Source organism: Caloenas nicobarica, chromosome 1, assembly GCF_036013445.1.
Source record: "Caloenas nicobarica isolate bCalNic1 chromosome 1, bCalNic1.hap1, whole genome shotgun sequence".
In the NCBI taxonomy this organism is placed as follows: domain Eukaryota; kingdom Metazoa; phylum Chordata; class Aves; order Columbiformes; family Columbidae; genus Caloenas; species Caloenas nicobarica.
The window spans coordinates 139,292,519-139,314,748 of NC_088245.1; the positions used below are offsets into that span (position 1 = coordinate 139,292,519).

Here is a 22,230-nt window from a genome sequence, read left to right on the forward strand (position 1 = left end):
GAGGCCTTCAGGCAAGTTTGTCTTTAACCCATCCCATGAGAGAACATCTTCTACTGAAGGTTCCCACCAGCAATCATCACAGCCACCAGCACACTGACAGCAGAACTCTTGCACTTACTTCTCAGCAGGCTGAGGTAGCGGGTGGTTGGGTACTGGTGCCACAAGGTTAGGAGAAGAGCCCATGGTAAGGCGATCAGGAGCGTGGTAAGAAGGTTACGTCTCCTCAGCATGCTGCAGAGAGCTTCCAATGCCCAGGCATCTCTCTATCTTTCAGAGCAGAAAAAAAGAGTAAGGCCTCTGAAGTATCAGCCACCACAAACATTAGGACAATAAGTCTAGAGGCTAAACTAATAGTCCGAGTTTGGCTTGCTTGGAGGGTGGCATGATCAATGTTGGGCCCTGAACCAACAAAGCGTTTGTCTAAGTTTCACAGAATCACAGAATGGTTGGGTTTGGAAGGGACCTCTCTGGGCAGCCTGTTTCAGTGCTAAGTTTACAAGGAGCCCCATTAACATTGCAGGCCTGAACCACTGTCGAGCTGCCCTGGCCAATTCCTGTACTATTAAATAGAAGCTTTTATCTATTTACATTGCTATAAACATTCTCCCGCTTCCCCATGATGAACCCACTGTCCTTGACCTGGGGTCATTCATGTTGCTGATTCTGAAGCCAGAGAGGATGGTTACTTGCCCCCTCTCTGGGGCTGGTATTCATTCCTGAGCTTTGTGATGACCATTTAATTCGCTTCTTTTGCAGAATTTTTTAAAACTCTGTGCAAGGTTTGTCTTCCTGCATATGCAAGTGGACAAAACATAGAATGTCAGAGCTTCTTGAGATAGCCAGCATCTCTTTCACTCCTGCAGTTTTAATTCATCCTCCTTATGCAGATGCATTGAGGCAATTGGTGATGCGCGCTATCACCTACTAAGTTTTCCACAAAATCCCTGCCTCAGTCATTTCACAGTGCTGGTGATGCCTGCTGAAGGTTTAATTATTCCACATCCCTTTCTACTCCCAGCTAGCAGTGTTTGGCCACTGCAGCATTTAGTTTAAATCACAGACTTCAGAATACTTCCATTTCTTTCTTAGTGTTTCTATAATGTACGTGATCATGAGATCTGAGGAATCACAACATTTATCATTTGGTTTTGAAACTCATTCTATAAGGTGAGAGTAACTAAAAAAGAAATAAAGGACAAAAGTATTGGGAACAAGCAACAACAGGGGGTGGCTTATTTACAGATGTTCCAAGCTGCAGCAGTCCTGTGCTTGATTTTTCACAATTGTTGAGCACTTTCAGCTCCCACTAGTTGATATGATTAACAGGCAGTCAGTCTGTCTGGAAATCAGATCCTTGGCTTCTCAAGGTAGCCGTGACAGCAACAAAGTATCCAACATTAATGATCAGTTCTCAAAAATACAGACTCAAGCATTTTGATGTCTATTGCAGACCATTCATGCAGGGACATAACACAGCCCTGTGTATAGTCATGGTGTGATGAGATCCCAGCCCTGGGCCACCTGTTTGAAAGACCCTTAACAACCCATGGGCAGTAGCTCATGTGAGCATGAGATCCCAGAGATGACTTCTGGAAGTCCAACCTCACATGTGCTTGCCTAGTGCACGTGCTGCCTTCTGTATGGCTCTGGCATACTGTCAGGAACACTTTCCTCCAACTTTTAGCTTCTGCTTTGGTCCCTCTCTGGGTATGAAATCTCCCGATACTGTTATTACACACCAGCAACAAAATCAGTGCTCCAGAAAGTGCTCCAGAAAGAGGGATCCACTTCTGCTGCTGAACAGTACAGAGCAAAGTTACTTGTCACCATCTGAGGACTTTTGGCTATCACTCCAAGCAGGCTGCCTGATGTCCGACAGCTGGATTTTATCCCCCCTCTCTCTCCTGGTAACATCTGTAACCTCTTTCCTCTGGGGTTACCTTTCTGATGTCAAATAGTTCTCCCAGTGGACTTCCTCGCTACCACAGCGATGCTCCCTAGGAGGCTAAAGGGAGCATAAAACTTTTAAAAGCCTCCTGCAGAGAGATTTATGTTGGGAAACCACAGTCACAGCCCCTGGGAACTGAAAAGCTGCTGAACGGCACAGCCCCACTGGGCCCTCTTGCTCTCGCAGGCTGAGGGCAATTTGAGGGAAGAGGGCAACGGCATGACACGGATGCAAAAGAAGGAAAGGATGTTCAAATTGGTTGGGTCTAAATTCCTGCTCTAACAGGGATTTCCTGGAGGTACTGAAGGCCATTCGTCTGTAACCAAGGTTCTCAAAGGGATGCAGGCGCATTGAGTGCGAAGGAAATTCCTTTCCCAGGACGTGGGCCCAGCAGCTCCTGATCTGTCCAAAGGGGCAGAAGGATTGTCTTGCTTCAGCCTTAGAGAATCGTGTGAGAAGAAGCATCATGGCTGGTCTGAAAGGGCTCTGCTTTGCAGTGACAGCAGACACATGGTACTCCTGCAAGGAATCAGGGGATGCTATTCTAAATTAATTCTCTGGGACCTTCCTGGGACCTGTCTTTGATTTTTTACCTGACATTTTACCTTGGTCTCTTGACAAAACGAGGATTATGTGATTGCAGGGCTCATTAGTGCCCTACTGCCAATAACTGTCAAACGAATTTCAGCCAAATCTGACAGAAGACTAGCATATCTCAGCAAGTCTTCTGGCAGGCAAGTAAATACTTACAAGCCCTATCAGGGAAATTGCTGCAACATGAGCACATTCCTTGTTAGACACCAACGGTACCACACTGGAGCAATCCTCCTAGGGAATGTCTCCACTGCTCCCCAAGCTAACCATTTGTGGTGATAATCTCTAGTGTTTCTGTTGTGGTTTAACCCGAGCTAGCAATATGACCACGATAGCCGCTCACTCATCGCCCCCCCATCCCTCCCCAAATGGCGAAGAGAATCAAAAGGGAAGGGAGAAACTTGGATAGAGATAAACACAGTTTAATACAATAACAAAATACTAATACACTACTAGTAAATATATATATATAAAAAATATAAAATAAGAGATACTCAATGCAATTCCTCATGAACTCCATCCACACTGAGCAGCCAGTCCCAGGAAGCAGCACCTGGTCCCAAACAGCTGATCCCAAAGAGAGAAAAAAGGAAAAAAGGCAGAAAGGCCCAGAGGCCTCTGCAAAATTGCAAAAGGCTGAACTAAAAGTCCTGAACAGAATTCCCCTGGCTCTGACAGAAAGAGCAAAGAAGAACACGAGAGAGAGCAATCAGAAGCTCCCGACTCTCCTTAAATGTAAAGCATGACACTAATGGCATGGAATACTCTTATTGATCAGTCTGGATGTCAGTCAAGCTCTGCCCCATCCATGCCCCCCTTCCTCGATGCCTCACACCTGTGGGCAGAGTGCTCAGAGTGTCCTTGGCTCTCAGATCAGAGCAATTAAAAACATTAACTCTGTCCTGTGGTGTTCTCTCTTGTTCTCAAACTAAGTCCAAATAATGACTGTGTTAGCTACAAAAAGAAAGGTTTCTAACTGCATGAAGAAAATTAACTCATTTTCAGTCAAACCAGCACAGCTTCTTACGTTCTCACCCAGGGAACTCCGTGGTGATGAAGGAGTGGGCCAAGGAGTCTGTGTGGCCAGGGGCACACAGGACTGTTTTACTGATGCCAGCAAGAGCCTTGTGCAGCAAAGATGCTGGTTCTGAATAATTTTGTTGCTTTCTGATGGCTGGGTCCAGGGCAGGTACAAGAATCTCCTTCAAGCTTTAGTGCTAAAGGTGTAGGTATTTGGTAAGCTACAGATGTAGGCTGGACACAGGGCAGGGTGCTCTTACACCAGGGGATAGTTTCCCTCCTTCCCTTACCAGCATAGCAGCACAGAGCAAAACTTCCCATCACTCAGGGCCATGAAAACAGACAGAGACACCAAAGAAATCCACGGAGGGCTCTGCACTGTCTCATAACAGCGGCAGACACGTAGGTCCACCCAGGTCCTGGCTCAGGGTCATCACAACTCCTTGCTTCCTCTAGTATGCTTGCAATTACAAATGTCCCTGAATTAGTCAGGCAGCCAGTGGTTCCTTCCCTTTATTAAAAGGCCTTAATTATACGGGCACCATTTTTATGCAGCGGGCCTGCCCTTCCCGCAAACTCAGGTTGCTTCTGGAGGGAAGGAGAGAAGGAGGCGGCGGTGACAGCTGTGTTACCAAGAGAGCGCAGAGGAGAGTGGATCAGAGCTGGAAGAGCTTTAACAAATTCTCGTTCTAGTTTTTTCCCCTCCTCCTCACAGGCAGCCCTGTTCATGCTTCCCAAACACTGCAAACAAGCGGAGCTGCTGCCTGTGTGTGCAACTCCCCTGTTGCTCCTTGCTCATTTATTTCTACGTGCACCTTCTCTCTATTGCTTCACCAAAGCATGCAATGCTGAAGAAGTTAAACCCCGCGTATAGCACCAGGTTACTTGTGAAACTCACAGACAAGCTAACTTTAACCCCATTTTCAGAAAATCTGTCTTGAAATACTTTATTTTCTTTTTAAAACCTTACCTTCTCCCCCCACCCCACTGTCACGCCATGCATCCATCATGCTTGTGCTCTTCTGTGTTCCTTTACATCTTCCACCTGCCTCTTCTCAGTCCTTAAGAGTATCTCTTCTTCCTTGTTTGCAGGACTAGAGGAATCCCCTGGCCTACTAATCATTTTAGCCTTCATCTCCTCTCCTTGCCCACACAAAGGCCCTTTGCGTTTTCTTAATGTCCACCCTGCCTGGAATATTTCCCACAAAGTGGTCCATTAAAGCATCAGCCCATCCTCTAGAACACACAGCATCAAAACCCAGTCACATGTCAATGCCTCTGGGTAGTCTGCTGATGGCCCCAGTGGGGCTTACCGAGGTTTACTGCACATATTTTTACCTACTTTTTATAATTAAAAACAAAGTCCCTTAAGTGGCTCAGATTAATTGCATGCCTAGCTGGCAGGCATTAATGTGTGTATTCTTGGCACAACCAGCTACCTTCCTTCTGCCTTTAAACCCATTCAGAGTAGATCCTATTAAATGAGATTCAAGATCAGAAGAAAATTTTGTGATCATCTAAACCCACCTCCAGCAATCATCCCGTAATTCCTGGGTTTAAGCTGTAGAGGGCAGGGACCGTCTCTTAATGTGCTTGTACAGTCCTGCACTGATCCCAACAGGAGCCTTTGGATGCGACTGCAATACAAATATTATTGATTGTACTCTCTTGCTGGTTCTTCTCCTCCCTTGCTATTTCCCCTGTCCTGCCTATTCCTCTTTCTCTTCCCTTTTATTTTTTTTTCCTAGTGTCTCCTGCAGCCCCTCTTTGTGTTACACACCCTTAACAACATTATCTGGATCTTTGATGGATGCCTTCAATATGCTGCCTGTAGCCTTCCTGAGCTGTTTTCCAATTACACATCCCTCTTCTTAATTTCATCCATCAATCTTCTGCTCTCCATTAAAAAATAAACGAACACACACACACACATCTGAGTATGATAAGGACAAAATGTTTCTCATACTACTCTCGATTCATGCTGCTTTGTCAGACTTCTCAACTCCTGGGACACAACAGCGTCCAGTCTCAATTTAAACTTGTGTGCTGATGCAGGGGGCATTAATCTGAAAGGATTCAGGAGAAAAGAATGAGACGAGCACATAGCGGGAAGAGCCCAGTCCCAGCCTGGATGCCTCAGACTGATCCTAAAGAGAAGAAAGATCTGGCTGAGGGTCAGAGCATCATGTGTGACCGATCCCTTCATCTGCTGTTGACTACCAACACAAGGTAAAATTTCCTACAGGCAGGGCAGCTTAGATGTTGGGAGCATGATAAGGATTCCCAGGCTGGAGAAAACCCAGGCAGCCTCACTGTTCGGATGCAACTTTAGGAAGTCATATATGTGACTTTCTTCTTGAGTTGTGGAGTAGTTTGAAAGGACACGTGTGGGTGAACGGTAGAGAAAGGTGAAAGCTAGGCATAGGTCCAACTGATGGGCATTTATAAAGCTGACATGTGGTTTCAGGTGCCTGCATTTTTCCTATAGCCCTGTTGAAAAGCTGTTCAATTTATGTCCTCTTTGATAACTCCGAGATGGTTAGCATCACACAGACTTTGGTAGTTCTGTTCTGAGGTTTCATTTCTGCTCTCCACTCACCTGACTCAGCACAAGAATCACACCTTTTGAAAAGTTTGCTCTGCAGGCAAGATGATTTTGCAGCTTCTGGTTCAGGGCAGCCAGCCTGTCTGAGCCAGGCTTACAAGACCCTCAATGTTGGACCAGCCCCAGGACTGTATGTCTGTAGTCTGAGACACAGACTCTAAAGACCATTATCTTCCCAGAGGGACAAATTTCAGAGTTCAAACTGTCCCCTGGGAACTTTTCTAGGCAAGCACCCAAAGCAAACTAGTCTCAGCTAATGGAGTCAAAAGTTTCAAGAAACACCCTCTAATCTTGATTTGTACCATGTTTGCAAGCCTACCGTTCTGTGCATGCCCTGGGAGGAGAGAGGCATGCAGAGGGGGAGGAGAGAGAGGTGTGAGGAACAGAACTGGAGCAGAGCTGCTAACAGGTTCAGATGACTCTTAATTTCACGCACCGAAATTGTCAGCAGGGATTTTGCTTTGTTTTGCTTGCATTTTGCTGCCTCTCTCCATCAGCCCCTAGCCACCTTGAGGAAGTCCATGCAGATTTCATGAGTTCCCTAACTCCCGGTGTGGGAGATGTGATGCTGAAGGCAGAGCAGGGAGCTTTCAATTATTGATGAGAGCGACCTCTCTTTAAACAAGGAATGCATAATTCATGGCAGCGCTGGTATTTGTGGTGATCAGCAACGGCTCTGTCTCTGCTTTGCTGAAATCCACAGGAAACTGCTGTCCTCTCTCCCCGCCATTCCCTTGGGCCCATCAGAGCCTTCAGCCGAAACTTCAATACTGTTTAAAATTGAGACAAGCATCGATGCTGCAGTGCTTTCCCTCACCGGGCAGTCTCCTCCCTGTTTGAGATGTGCACAATAAAGTGGGAGGATGGATTCAAGGAACCAACAGAAGTGGGTGGAATGGGTTATTGCTCTGGGATAAGCAGGGGTAATTACTGTGCAAACGCAGCCACAACAGGACATTTCTCAGCAGCGGGACTCCTCTGACCCTAAGACAGTTCTGCAGGAATGGCGTCAATGTCGGACAGAAAGGACAGGCTAGATCTAAAGGACAGCACCTGAGGGCTCACATCCAGCTGTATTTCTTGTGGGGGTGGGAAACAGAAGGCGAAAAGGGAGATTCTGTTTTCTGCTCAATAAATAGCAATTTCTACCTCAAACTCTGCTGGAACCAGGTGGCTTAAAAACAGAGAAAAAAAAAGAAGGAAGAGTGTTTTTTTGCTAGGAAGGTAAATTTTAATGATGGAATGGGGAAGGGAAAGGCTCTTTGCTAAACTCTCAACTGGGATCTTGACTTCCCAGTAGCACAGGCAATGTAGGCCACTACGGTCCTGTCTGAAGATGGAAGGCTGCTCTTCTGCTGGGGGTTTTAATCTTCCCTCTGCCACAGATCTTGTGAATGACTCCAGGCAAGCGACGCCTGTCATCTGAATGAGGTGAGCACTTCCCTACCACTCCTGCGGATAGAGTGTGAGGCAAAATTAACTAAGCCTCCTGAAGAGATAAAAAACAGAGAGCTACAAATAATAAAACAATAAGGGGAAGGATGGTCAGGTCCTTCCCCAGGGCAGGAAAAGCAGAGCTACCAGCAGCTGTGGGGTTTCAAGGCTCAGCCCCATCTATGCTCTATCACTCATTGCGCGGGCTCCTGCGGGGACAGCTTCCCCGGGAAGTGAGTCACTCCTAGCAAAACAGCTGCCCTTCCCAAGCCCCCGCGCTTCTTCCTCAGATGCAAAGAAAGCCTTCATCCTTCCCCTGCCAGCTCTGATCCCTTTGCCATATGGGACTGCAGTTACTTCAGCCCAGAAGCCATGCTTGTCCTTGGGGAATGCGCTGTGCACCCTCCACATCCTGATCCCTCCAGTGCCTGCGTGAACCCAAGTCAAGCATCTTCCTTTAACCTTGGTCTGTAAACAGCTCGGCACAGCGCCTTTCTCCAGAGCATCCTGATCCCAGATATGTGGCTTGTGTCTGAGCAGTATGGAGTGGGGGAGGGTGATGCTTTACACAGGGCTTTGTTCTCAAGTTCATTAAAAAAAAAAAAAAAAGGCAAAAAAACCCCAACAGAAAACAAAAAAGAAATGAAGCTAATTAAATCTGCTGGCTGGGTCCCATGGGAGCCAATACTTTTGAGACGGCGCGTGGCTCAGCCTGCTGTCCCCAGGAAGATCAAGGGTATCCAGGCGCTATCTGGGCTATCAGCAGGAACGAAGATAACCCAGTTCAGATATAGACTAGACCTTGAACTTGGCTGCAAAGCCCAGCTGTGCGGAGAGCCTTCCAGAGCCTGCGAAAGGAGGTCTAAACCAGACTATTTTTAATCAGCCTGGCCCCACGTGTCCTTCATGATCGACCCATACGACCTGTCGCTGCCTCCTTGTCCCCCTGAGCTTCGGCAAGGGTGGGCTGTGACTCAGAGGGATGCAGCCCTCTGCCCTGTCCATATTTCCCTGTGCTGCAGAGCTGTAATCCAGGGGTGCCAGAAATACCTGGAGAAAGATTGGCAGCTCGGGCCCGGACAGGAGCAGGAGGTACCAGATGCCTCCTGGGAAAGTCAGCTCTCTCCTGTGAGACCTCGCTGCTTGGAGTTATCCTCTCTTGAAAGGGAAGTCGGGGGCTTATTCAAATGTCAACTTCTCTCTCCTGCTGCCAAGCTCTGGCAGAACTGAGGTCCTTTTTAGGCACTGATGACTATTACAGAATAATCATTCCAAATGTATCAGCATGAATCAGCCCAATATCTGCATTATCCAAAAAAAAAAAAAGCTTTCTTTTTTCCAAAGACGCAAAATAATTCTAAGGAAGCAGAAACAATACTGGATTGTTCGAAAGTATCTGTACATTTCAACCAGAGCTTTCCCTACTGAGTTAACAGCTGATTCCTGTCCAGCAGGAGTGGGAGCTGTCATTTTACAGGTTTCTTACAAAAGCAGAAAGGAAAAACCCATAGTATTTGCTTCCAGAACATTTCAAAGATGGAGAGGAACTACTTTTTCAGAGAAAAGGCATTAGGCGTTATTTGATGGATAATTACATTTCATAGGTGCTTGTTTGGGGGAAAAAACATTTCATGTTGATCACAAGCTCCTTGTAAAGATATGGGGCACAAAGGCCAATGCTGTTTCTCTGGTAGCAGCCAGGATGCAAAGATGGGCTTTGATCTTAAATATGTGTCAATATGACAGCAAATGCATACCTCCAGAGGAACATACTATCACTAATGCACACTCTTGATTGATTTAGACAGCTTGTTTTCCTCCTATTTTCAAAGGCAATGTTAAAATGCTCTTCCCTGCTGGACTTCCCAGTTACTCCTAGGGAGGACAAAAGAAACTGAAGGAGAAGCTGCTCTGGCTGAAATCACACTGAAAATGAGTGGAACACCAATTATGCCATTTAAAACACAGACACAGCTAAAGATATCTACTGTCTTCCCAAAATCTGTGGAAATACTGCCATTTTAATGGTTACATGTGTGTGCTGGCACCCTGGAGAATCAGAGTCCAGACCCCTTACTGCACAGAAACAACTGTGGGCAGAGGATGCATGCTGAATTGTGTGATCAAGTAAACACCAGGCAAACAGCAAATTTGAGCAGAATGTTTTTGTGGGTGGTTGCTCCATAAATTAACACAGAACGGACTCTGGCCAGCACTGATGAGTTGCCACCACATCAGGCAGGCATTGGTTAAGTGAGAAGTGGAAAGAGGAGAAACACCACTTTGGCCTCCTTGATGGACATCTTTGCTGTTACAGCTCTCTGAGCTGTGTGAAACGTACTTGATGTGTAACTAGCTGAGATGGTCCAAAATGCTAATTCTGATCTCTTCCTCCAAATAAATCATCAGCACTCATTAGATTTGCCACTTGCTGTGCAGCATCCAAGTGTCACGCAGACACTTTTCAAAACAAATGGAGAATGGAGAAATAAAGTGGTACCTAGAGAATTGTCTTTTGCAGTAGATATACGTTATGGTCCGCTGCTTGATTTGTACCTTGAATGCCACAGCTGATCTGTATAGCTTTGGTTTGATTAAAAGAAACACCAGAATGACAATTAGACAGTCAGAAAACAACGGTGTTTGTTCTTCTGCCGTCTGCATATGAAATGGAAAGGGACAAAGGGAGTGACAGAAAGAAAGGGCAGGAAGGTGATGGCCAGTGTCCTGCTGAGGCCGTCCTGCTGTCCTTCTCTGTCTTACGAGGGAAGCTGTTGACTCCGGACCATGAGCAGGCCACATCCAAATCCCAAGGCATCTGAGATCAAGAGATCCATATGTGATTCCCACCTTCCAGGAATGCCAGGGGTGCAGTCAGGACAACAGTAAAAATATCTAGCTTAGGCACTGGCGGAAGATAACCTTACATCAAGACAGAAAGAAGTTTTTATTTATAAAAACAGCATGCAGTGGATGCATTTGGGCAAACTGATGGAGCTGAGGTGTAGCAAATGCCAAAAGGCCCTTTCTGACAATAAACCCAGTCTTACCAGAAAAAAAAAGTGTAAGTTTTGGTTACTATTTTTCCAGGTCTTGCACTGTTAAAATGGAAGAGGATTGCCTGTTGGGAAGGCAAGAAAGGCTGTGAGGGAATTGAGGGCAGATGAGCTCACAGCACAAGAAACAAACTCCACTCTCTCCTAGGGTGCACAGGGCTTGCCACAGGGCTTGCTTGTATAGGGATTGCTCTCTTCTGTGCTCCTTAACTGCAAATGAAAGTGAACTGAGCTGAAAGTGGTCTTCGCATGTGGTGCCTATAAACCTCCTCTTGGGAGGGGGGTCAGCCTATGCTGTATTGTATTCATGGGCTTCTCTGTGAATTTGCGTGCTTCAGCTGCTCAAGACCTGCATGTAGTAAGGGGTTGATGCTACCGTCCAAGCTGGTAAGTTGTCTGCTCTGTCTGTCCCTTGAGCTTGGAGTGTGATCTTTGCAAAAACACCAGCGAGAAAATACTGTGAGATTCCTCTCCCCAGCTCTTACATCTCTGCACTCGGGGCTGCTGGAGAGTGCTGTCCTTCCTACCTCCTTTCTGCATGGATGGGCTGCCAGTTGGCCTTGGGCAGAGTAACTGAGGAACACATACTTCTGGTTGGAGGGAGGGATGAACTAGGCTTTTTTCTGAACCCTTCTCTGCTCTTTTGAGAGCCCTTTGAGCTCCCTTCAAACGCAGATCAGGCTGGCCTGAAACATCAAGGCAGACGAAGAGCAGTCTCCCGTTCAAACAAGAAATGGGCTGCTGCTGTAAATCTCAGAGGTGGATCTGGATCTCTTCTGATTCTGGGGAGGCATCTGGCTGTCTCCTTGTGTTAGGGGGAGGAAAGCACCCTCTGGTTATTGAAAAGCTTTCTGAGCACTGGGTCAATGAGTAGTTTCTCCACAGACAGCAATACTGGTAAAAGTGGCAGCTGCCAAAATAGAAACTGGATCTATAGATCAGGAATGCCTAAAAACAGGGGTCCAATTTATCCTTGCTGGACAATGAGCTCCTCCCCCTGAAGCACACTTCTGGTTGCTTTTCACAGTCTTTGTCCTTAGCCAGATTCTGTACATTATGTGAGTGATGAACAGTATTTTTTCTCTTTCTGCAGTAGAGTCTCCTTTTTCAATTTATTAACTCTCTCCCAGCAGAAGGATGCTGGGTGCTGCCCAAGTTGAGCTCATCTTAGGATTATGTTACTAAGGTTGATCCTACCCTTTTCTTTCCCAAACCCCTGCAAGCATGCACACATCCTGCATCTCTGGCTCGTGCCTGGCATGCCAGTCTTCTGTCAGTGGTTATCTTGTGTGTCCTCAGCGTGACAGACACCTTGGTGTTTCTGAGCTACAGTAGGATGAGGCCAAAAGCAGTTCTCTGTGAGGGTATCTGTAGAGGTCGACAAGCCAGCTGAGGAATTCCCAGCATTGCACATGCACATGCGAACTACTTCCATCCCTTACCAGCTCTGCAAAAATACCCCCAAAGGGCCAGTAACAGTCCCTAGGCAGGGGAAACATCCCAAAACTTCTTGGGAAGAAAGAAGGAAGAAACTGGCTTCCTGGTTTTGCTGCTGTAACTGATTTCTAGGCCATTTGTGTTTGTCCTGATGCTCAGGTCAGGACCCATGTTGAGGTTAAGAGAGAAATACCTAGTATCAGATTTGATCTGCCTGGTAAGTGCAATGCAGAAGCGAGTACAAAAGAGCAGAAATCATGCCTATAGACTATTTTGCACCAGTGTTTAACAGCTACAGGACTTGGTTTGACTTCCATGGGGATACAATTCAAGTGTGGCTTGGATTGCTGGATGGGTTGCATCAAATGGAACGTGGCCAGCAGGTTGAGGAAGGTGGTTCTGCCCCTCTACTCTGCTCTGGTGAGACCCCACCTGGAGTTCTGTGTCCAGCTCTGGAGCCCTCAGCACAGGAAAGACATGGACCTGTTGGAGAGGGGCCAGAGGAAGCCACAGAAATGATCAGAGGGGTGGAACACCTCACCTATGAGGGCAGGCTGAGAGAGTTGGGGTTGTTCAGCCTGGAGAAGGCTCCAGGGATACCTTATTGTGGTATTTCAGTAATTTAAAGGTGCCTATAAGAAAGATGGGGACAGACTTTTTAGCAGGGCCTGTTGCAATAGAACAAGGGGTAATGGTTTTAAACTAAAGGAGGGGAGATTCAGGCTGGACATGAGGAAGAAATTTTTTACAACGAGAGTGGTAAAACACTGGCACAGGTTGCCCAGGAAGGTAGTAGATGCCCCATCCCTGGAGACATTCCAGGCCAGGCTGGACGCGGCTCTGAGCAACCTGATCTAGTTGCAGATGTCCCTGCTCATGGCAGGGGGTTGGGCTAGATGACCTCTGAAGGTCCCTTCCAACCCAAACTATTCTATGATTCTATGAACCAAACTTGGTGATGGCAGCTTATCTACTGCTGAATGGGAGTAGGTGTTGACAGGAGAGCCATGGGGGTCTTCTGCAGCACCTCCAGAAGAGGCTATTAGGTGGGATGAAGTGTGTGGAGTTTGTCTAGCAGGCTAATGTGACTGGGAGTGCAAGCAGGAAGATTGATCGTGGTACATGAACAGTACTGGATTTGTTCTCAAGAGGGTGACAAGAAATGGAAGCACCACGCACGAAGGCTCTTGGAGGCGCTAGGTGCAATTTTTAATTATTCTTTCCCAGACAATCCTTTGGAGCAAACTATATTCACCCACAAAATTCTTCTTAGCTTAGAGGTCAGCAGTGACGCCTGGATCTTAGCAAAGTGTTTAGCAGTGTCCTGTGCCTTCCCTTGTAATGGAGCTGTTGATGCATATCAAGTAACAAGAGATTTGTTGCATTTTCCTTAATGCTCCAAGAGTCCTGTTCTAACATGGAAGTCAGAAACATAACTTCTGCTCTAAAGAAAGCTCCTGCTATCATTTGATAACATGCTGCTGAGCACCGTAGGTTTGAGGAAAACAGGAAACAGCATGAGTGTTGCTAACCAGAATGAGAAATACACTGGGATTACTGGAGGAGCTATTGAGAAGCCTGTGGGCTGCAACAGTGCAAGAGGTGCTGGTAGCTAAGGGTGGAGGGGAGATGTGTGAATGAAGGCAGCGCAGAGGGCTGGGCTGGAGAGGACATCTGAAATATCTAGTTGTTGACAAAACAGAAGCTGCAAGAGATTGTTTGGAGTAGGATAGAGGAGGTGGTTCCAAGGGGAAAAAAATAATAAGTGGGGTGGATCAGAAATGCTGGCCAGGTTGAGATGTCCCACTTGATAGCACTTGCCAAAATGCAAATGATTTCTCCTTCCTAAGATCTGCCAGGGGACCCCTCAGCTACGTGGAGTCAGCTATTAAGGCCCCTACCTGCTTAATTATTGCTCCGCAGAGATGCGGGGCTGGCATGCATGTCTGAGGGAAGAAAGAAACTTGCTGTGGACCTTGGAGCAGAAGGATTTGCTGGCTCGCCTCAGACTGCCCTGCCCAGCCTGCGATCCAGCTCAGCCGGGCTCATGTCTGACTTCAGCAGATGCTGCCTGTGGGCTTTGTAGAGGTGCATAGGGATAATCAGGATTTGGTTTCTGTTTGCTTGCTAATTTGAGCCCCTGCTGTGAGATTTGAATGTTTCTGAGGATTCTATATTAGCTTTAATGATTAAAAAATTATTTCAATGCTTAGTGAAGAAGATGCAAGATCTATCACTGAAGCCGCTTAGCAACAGGACTCATTAAGACACGTATTAGTACAGAAAGATACCCTTGCCCCAGCATCCTCTTTGAATGACTATCCACTCATCTAAACAAGATAAAGGTCTTTGCCGGCCTCCTCTGAGGCCAGAGGTTAAAGCACTCAACTGTGAAACAAGATTTCTTGGTTCTTTTTCTAGCTTCAACAATGTGTAAGTGTACGGATCTGGGCAAATCACTTCACCTGCTTCAGTGCCTCAGTTGGCCCACAGGTAAAATGAGCACAATAATGTATAAGCACTTGGGGAAATGACTTTCAAGTGCCTAAGCTCGTTAGAAAAAACAAATAAACAAACCCCAACAAAAAGCAACACCAAAACCCCCAACAATAAAAAACCCCAAACAAACAACAACAAAAAAACAACAAAAAACCCCAAACCCTTGCAGTGAGTAAAAAGCGTCTCAGCCTCTTGACAGTTGCTTTTACAAACCACATGGTTTGCATTGCCCTCCTGAAACCCAACATACTGGTAGCTAATTACAGGGGAGGAAAAAAAGATTGCCTAGCCCCTTACCATCTGATGGTAGCCAAGTAGAGATGCTAAAAACTTGTTATTTGGATCAAAAGAATTCATTTTAGGCAAAGCCTGGCAAAGTATTTCCGGTTACCCTTCAAGGAGAAAGAGGGCCATTCCTGGGGCAGGAACTAGTTTTGCCCACAGGAACACTCTTAAATAGCATGTCTGAGAGGAGAACAGTAATACTTGGTGTTTTATTATCCCCAAAGTCGTTCATTGAACCATTCAGGCAGCACCATTCCCCTTAAGCGGAGAAACTGAAGCAGGGAAGAGCTGGGCAAAAAAATGCCATTTTGGTCCACAATATAAGAGCTGAGGAGTTCCTGGCTCCTCGACTTGCACAAGGAACATTTAACTTCATATGTGAATGCACGAGCCTTGAGTGGAACGTAGTGTAGTGTGGGGGTGAGGGAAGCACAGACAAAAAGTTTAGGAAATAAAAATGGGTGTAGGTGAGATGTTAAGGTGTGACTGAAAGTGGTTCCTGAGGGAAGGAGAGGGAACAGGAGAAGAGATGAGGTTAAAGGGGAATGGGAGAAAAGAGGAGCGGGATTGAACAAGGCCAAGGGAGCAGGAGACCAAGTAGGACAGCAAGCAGGAGGCACAATCAGAGCATCTGAGCTTTCTCTGAAGAGATTGCCTATTTTGCTTCTCCTTTTTTTTTTGTGTGTGTGATCTTGCCTTGAAATTGCAGGAATGTGGCAGCACAGCACTGGCGCTCTGATTTATTAATTCCATCCCATCCCACCAGCCCATAAAACAAAAGCATCTGTGTTTGCTCAAGAGGAGAACATGAAGGGCCTCATTCATGTCAGAGGTGGAGAGGGAAGCTGGCAGATACAGGAAAGTCATCGGCGCCTCCTTCCTTTTCACCTTTGTGTGGATCTGGGCTGGGGGAAGGGCGGCAGGAGGGAAGGATCCAGGGGATGGGATATCAGGAGGGAGAAAGCTAAGATCGCCCCAGCGATCCGTACAGGAGAAAGGGGAGAGGGGAGCCAGCGAACACACTAGGCTGGACCACCCCAGTGAGGAAGACACTCCAGCACTGCAGAGGGGACAAGATCCCTTGCTGCCACCTGGGTTCGCCCAGCACTGGCCTCGGAGGTGGCGCTTTGCGCAGTTCTGCCCTGATGAACGGCGCTCCTATTGCTGTAGTTGCAGACAGGGCTTTCAGGGAGCCCAGCACTGTTGCATGACCTGTAGCTATGGACATAACCATAATAACAAATTTAATCTGCCAGTCGTAGGAGAAATAGGTCCTTACAGCTGGGTTTTTTAGCATGCTTTTGGAATGAGGAAGGCTTAGGGCGAGATGAATATTAGCTATCCTATTTTAATGACTGGAGCATGAATGGGGAGAGGAGCTAGCAACTTCTACTCCTGCCAGGCAAGGATCAAACGCTGCTGTTTCTAGAAAGAGGTACTGGGAGATTTCTGTTGGACACAGAGGACCTTGCTAAAACCACATCTCTACCCCTGCCCTTAGAGATGGTGTCTCCAGGAGCCAGGCTGCCCTGCGATGCTGCATGGGGAGCATCACCTCAGGGGAAGCAGGGTCTGCAAGCTAATGCTGCCTGCCTGCTCCCTGGCTTTTCTTCCCAGTTCTCCCATACAAGGACTGCCGAGGAGCAATCCTGCTTTGCCAGCAAAACGCAGTTCCCACGTGCCCTGTACTCCCACACACAAACCCACCGTGAACTTACAGAATGAGACAACATTGCTGCTCTAAAATCTTTTATCCAGAGCTGATACTGTCTGACTGCTAACCCCGTTCAGCTCCAAGTAATCCCAGCACTTTGCTTGGCTAGAGTCTGGCTGTACTGGGAATAAATGCCCTTGGTCTCTTTGCCAAGAGGTAACATTCAAAGAATAAGTCAATACCATTTTCTTTTGTAATGCAGCATTATTCATAAACCAGCATAACACCAAGTTGCCAGGGTGCTGGCAGTCTATTAAAATCAACAGCACAGGCAGGGGAAGTGTTAGCCTAAGCACCACTGGACCAGCTCAAATCTCATCAGAACTTAACCTGAACCTGCTCCAGCTGACAAAAACACAAACCTGTGAGAGTTAAGTGTCAGCACACAGGCTGGAAAACACATATTTTTTGCTCCTGCATGGAAATGAAAATATGCCCCAGTGATCTTCACTCAAGCATGTCTGTCTTCTTTTGTCCTCTGTCTCTTACATTGATCAATGTTGTGCCTGTCGGAAGGTACAAGAAATCCTATGCTAGACAATTGTGAGAGGTTGAAGCCTGAAGATTTAGATCTATTTCAAATGGACTGTCCTGTCCAGTGATGGATGATCTACTATCCATCAAAATGTCTCCTCTTTTCCCGAATCCTACACTCAGCACTAGCAGCATCTTGTAGCAGCGAGTTCCACATGTCACTATGCACAGCACGGGAAAATGCTTACTTTTATCATCATCAAGTTGCTACCTTTCACCTTTTCCTGAATGCAATCCAGCTCATCTACTAAAAGATATATAGAGAAGCATTTGTTCTCCCTGTTCTATGTTGTTGATTGCTTTGTTTTGCACCCCGATGTCCTTCCTCATTTATCTCCCTGAGCTAACTAGCCCCATATTAACGCATCTCTCTATGTGCATCAGGCAGTTGTGGGATTACCTGCTCAGAGGAGGGATGAACAGCAAGCAAAATCTAAAGGTCCCTGTGCTGGGGCTGCAGATCCCAGCTCTGTGTCACAGCCCTGGGAAGCTGTGTCTCCTGAGGAAACCTAGCTCACATTTTATAAATTTGACGAATTTGCAGAGTGCAATGTTTTTATCTCAGGGGGAAGGATCTCAGACAACCCCCTGCACCGCACAGCGGAGGAAGCCAACAAGGCAGTTGATTGAACACTTGGGAACATTGGCAAAGTAGATAAATTTGAGCTCTTAAGAAAGACCTTCGGGAACACTCATGTCACATGAGAGTGAGATAGAAGAGACTTCAAGCTCTTAATTATGAGCCTGCACATCTTGAAACAGCATGAAAGGAGGAAGGACTGAGTTTTTATAAGTGTGCTGACCATGGGTGAGGTTGCTGTTTGGAGGCATACCCCAGCCTGGAGGAATTGGTGGGGTCTGACCAGTGTCCCTTTCGAATGGCAGGCTTTAGACAGTCATGCCCGAGAGGAGGGTGACAACAGCCACAGGTCTCATCCACACGCTGTATTTATTGGTCTCTTACGGTACTGGTAGGTTTTAAATCGCAGTCCTGTTAGGATGAGCTGTTTCCCAGCAAGTGCTTCTCAGAGATGCAGGGGCCTTGCCTGGGAGACAGACGATCTGGGGCTGTTTCAGCTCTGATGCTATCAGCTGCAATGTCTCCCTTGTAAGTGGGGGTAGTCATCCTGACAAACAGCTCTGTATGTGGGCAGGGAGTGCTCTTAATCACGTATGCGGAGTACTTTGAGATCTCAGGATGGGAAAGCAGTGCGGACGAGCATAATGCTTATTATTCGACAGAAAAGCCAGGAGCAAAAAGGGCAGAGCAATTCTAGTCTTCTCCAGGGCCCTGCAGGTGTAGGACCCAGCTTCCAGTCTGGCTTATTACTACCTTTTTAGGCTTCTTCTTTTATTAGGAACAATTAAATACAAGGAGGAAGGGGACAGATATCATCTTTCCTGTGTACATCCTGCAGAATAATTGCAGAGCTTTCCCAGAGCAATTTTGCATGCTCAGTAAAGGGCATCTTTGGAGCCTATCAAATATCTCATCCCTCGTAGGCATGTATATGAAGGTTTGCAGCATATGTCAGGAGATCTCTTTGTTGCTCCCAAATATTGGGAATAGGAAAGACAACTGGGAGTGCTGAAGAGGAGGAAGAAGAGGCCTTTGAAGAAGCCCCAGGAGGTGGATAGGGTTGTGGGGTGGCTCCTCACTGCTGGGACAGCAACATTGCCTCCCAAGGCATCAGTGGGAAGCTGGAGGTGACTGTGCCTGCAGCACCAGCACCCTGAGGGAGCCGGGCAGCAGGGGCTAGAGCCATGAACGCACTGAGAAACAGGGGGTGTGCAGGTGATTAGTGTGGTGAAGAGGGGAGGAAAGCCATCCAGGGATATGGCTGGAGTGAATCCGCTCCAGGCTCCTGCCAGCAAGCTGCCTCCTAGGTACGACTTTGCTCTCAGACCCTGAGGACATCTCCTGGCCTGCTGCTGAGGCAAAGTTCCCTGCCAGAAAGCACCTCTATGGGTGCTTTGCAGGCAAGAAGAAAGGATGCTGGGTACACAGGAGACACACTTTGAGCTGTCCACCTCGGACACTCTGCAGGGAAGATGCCATCAGAGAACACAAGCACTAGTCACAAAGACGTTCCCAAAACATGGCAAGAATGTGAATTTAAGGGCTGTACATTGTGGAAGTATATTCTCTTTTGCATACATTTAGCTGCTCTATAGCTCTGTACAGCTCCCTAGGCAACAGTCTTCCGAAATGACACCATAACAAAGCCCAAAGGTGCCGGAGCCTTGTTCATTAAAAATCCTTGCCATGGGAGCAAGTGTCCTCAGCCCAATTGCTTTACTTTCTATCCCGCGGCTGCTAAGTGCCTTGCAAGTCAGGCTGAGGCCCTCCGTTGTAAAGGTGGCTGCATCTCAGCTGTGCTCTGTGTCAGCAGGTTGAATCACTTTGGGATTGCAAGGTTGCATAAATGGTTTATCAATTATTGTAATTATTACTAAACTGAAAACGTCAAAGAAACCAAAAGCTTTAATTTGATCTCATCCGATTCCTGAAATACCCGATACTACACATTAGCTGCTCAGTGCATCTACATTAACTGTCCTGCAGAGCCTTAATTCAGTGCAGACTGAAGTGCCCTGAAAGTGATATTGAAGTCGCTCTCAGGAGGGAAGGAGGGGAGGAATCACAGCCACTGGGCTCCTGGCATAGTGTGTGCTTGGTTGCTGGCGCTCACATAGGGTCTGTGTCCCAGGCGTGCCCACGAACAGATAACTTCCAGGACATCATGGAGCAGGCACCGACCGACAGTGATCCCAGCCCCTGCATCCTGCTTCGAGGCACAGAGAGAGGGGGATTGGCAGCACACATGGCTGCAAACAGATGTGACACAGGCTGTCACATGCAGCTTTGCCAGTGCCCCCCTACTGCCCTGTAACCCTCTCTATTACCTGAGACTGATCTCCCCATAATGTCCTACCAAGATATCTCATTTCAGAGTAATGATGGCCTCCCTTCTGTGAGGATCGGCCCATCCTGCTGTCTCTGTGCACCTGTCTCTCAACTCGCTATCTGGCCCCTGTTCCTAGTCTTGTCTGAGGCTGTCTGGCAGACCAGGGATGTAAGGCATGAACGTCACCACCCATATTTCCCTTTTACACCAGACGAGATTTGAGCCTGAGCAGAGGTGGGTGATCAGACTTGTGTGTGAAGCCACCGTACCCTGCTGTACTCTCCACATACATGCTTTGCACAAGGAGGCCTCCTCTGAGTCCAGGAAAGGAGCCGAAAACACCTGCAGAGGCTGCATCATTCGTGCTCCCCCACTCCTTGCTGACCTGCGCAGGCTTCGAGTTGCCAGATGGGTATTTATTGCTTGTCATTATTGCTCTGCTATGGTGATGCTTGGTGCTGCCCCGCTGATCCAAACACCCCTTTGCCCAAGCACACATAAATTGTGCCTTGGCAGATTTGTCTGAGGAGTTACTGAGCAACCAGCTACTTCCCTCCAGATTTGCAGCACCTGGGGTTTTTCCTCCCTCTCATGCACCAGCTGCTGAGTCTGCCTGTCCTATCCCTTGGCCCCGGGCTGGATGGACGAGTGGCAAGAGCAGGAGGGTGAGAAAAAGCACTTTCGAACTCACCTAGGAACATCCACCCCAAACTCTGCTTCAGAAAACCAGCAAGTGCATCCCTCGACAGACACCCGTGCACCAGGCAGGGGTGAAAAGGGGCAGAGACCTTCCTCAGCCCTCCTGCTCTTGCCCTATCCCAGTCCACCTCTTACCAGAGAGTCCCCCAGCTCCTCCTCATGGGGATGCTCACTCAGGGTCGGTCCCCACCTGGGCTCTGTGTGACCACTCACAAACCCCGTCGCCTGCCTGTCCTTCGGCTTCCTCGGTATCTGTCACGGAGAGGCGCAATAAAACCTCTCGGGGGGCAGCGGAGTGCCCGGCACCCGCGTCTGGGTAACCTAGTTGGAGATCCCCTCCGGCGCTGACTCGGCTGCTGCTGCAGCCACGGGTGGATAGACCCCGGGACTGGGGGCATCACCCCACAGCTGGAAAATTCCAGTCTGGCAGCGGGATGTTGCTCTTCTGGAAGGTGCTCGGGCCGCGGGAAGAGAGGGGTGCAAGGACAGGGACTCCCCACGAAGCGCGGAGCCGGTTCGGACGCTGAGCACGGGTGAAGTTTGGGGACCCGGCTGCTGGTCCCGGGGCAGCGTACCCCTCTCAGCGCCAAGCGCTGGGCACCCGGGGAACCGCAAGGTCACCCCTGCATCCCTGGCGCTCCCCCCACCCCCAAAACTCCGGTGCCTGGGGGCCTCCCGCTTACCTGGCGAGATGCGCCGGTCACGGCGGAGATGCCGGGGCGCCGAGCGCGGGGCGGCACCGCACCGGGGGCTGCCGGGGGAGCATCGCCCGCCGCCGGGCGGAGGTGTGTCCTCCCCGCCGGCCCTGCCGCCGCGGTACCGGGACCGGCCCGTCGGCGCTGCCAGTGGATGGCGGCGACCGCCTTCAGACGGCGCCGACGATGCGGCTACGCGCGGCGCGGAGCCGATTTAAGGCCACCCTGTGCCGGGGGTGGGGGGAGCGCCGAGGGCCGCCCGCAGCCGGCTGCTGCGCGCCGCGCATCCCGCGGGGCCACCTTAAGCGGGGCAGGGGCGAGAGCGGAGCCGGCGAGGAGGGAAGGAGCGGCTAGAAGGCGACCCGAGCCGGGCCCGGGGGGGAAGGCGAGCGGGGCCGGGCACCGCCGCAGCGCTGACCCCGCCGCCCGGAGCGCCGCGCCCGGGAGCGTCGCGCCGCCCAACGCGGGGTCGCGGTCGGCGGTGGGGAAGGGGCAGGGAACGCGGCCCTTTCCCTCGAAGGGGAAAGTTTTCCTCCCCCGGGCCCGGCCGGTGCTTTCCCCGCTGAAGGCGAGGGAGCGGGATTGTTTTGTCTCTCCAGGGGGACTCGCTTTGCTACTGACCGGGTGCTGGACCGATTTCTCAGTCCCTGATGAAGCTCTGGCTGCTCCGAGGAGGAGCTGCCTGCCATCCCTACAGACCCTCATGGTGGACTAAGAATGAGGCAACCTATGGGGTACAGCCCAAACCTGGGTGCCACAATGGTTCTGGGTTTTGTTGCCCCACTTGCTACTTGATGGCTA

General features: G+C 48.8%; 1 protein-coding gene across 2 annotated transcripts in view; it reads right to left on the reverse strand.

Annotated features, from left to right (window-relative positions):
• LOC135991885 (galactosylgalactosylxylosylprotein 3-beta-glucuronosyltransferase 1-like) overlaps positions 1 to 21,521 on the reverse strand; it is a 32,845-nt gene extending 11,324 nt beyond the window's left edge. For both annotated transcript variants that reach the window (XM_065640727.1, XM_065640717.1), the window contains exons 1-2: positions 21,418 to 21,521; positions 119 to 263 (exon numbers count right to left, since the gene is read on the reverse strand). In XM_065640727.1, the coding sequence (XP_065496799.1) occupies positions 119 to 230 (112 nt within the window). In that variant the 5' untranslated portion in view covers positions 231 to 263; positions 21,418 to 21,521. The remainder of the gene's footprint in view (positions 1 to 118; positions 264 to 21,417) is intronic.
• Positions 21,522 to 22,230: the final 709 nt, after the last annotated feature.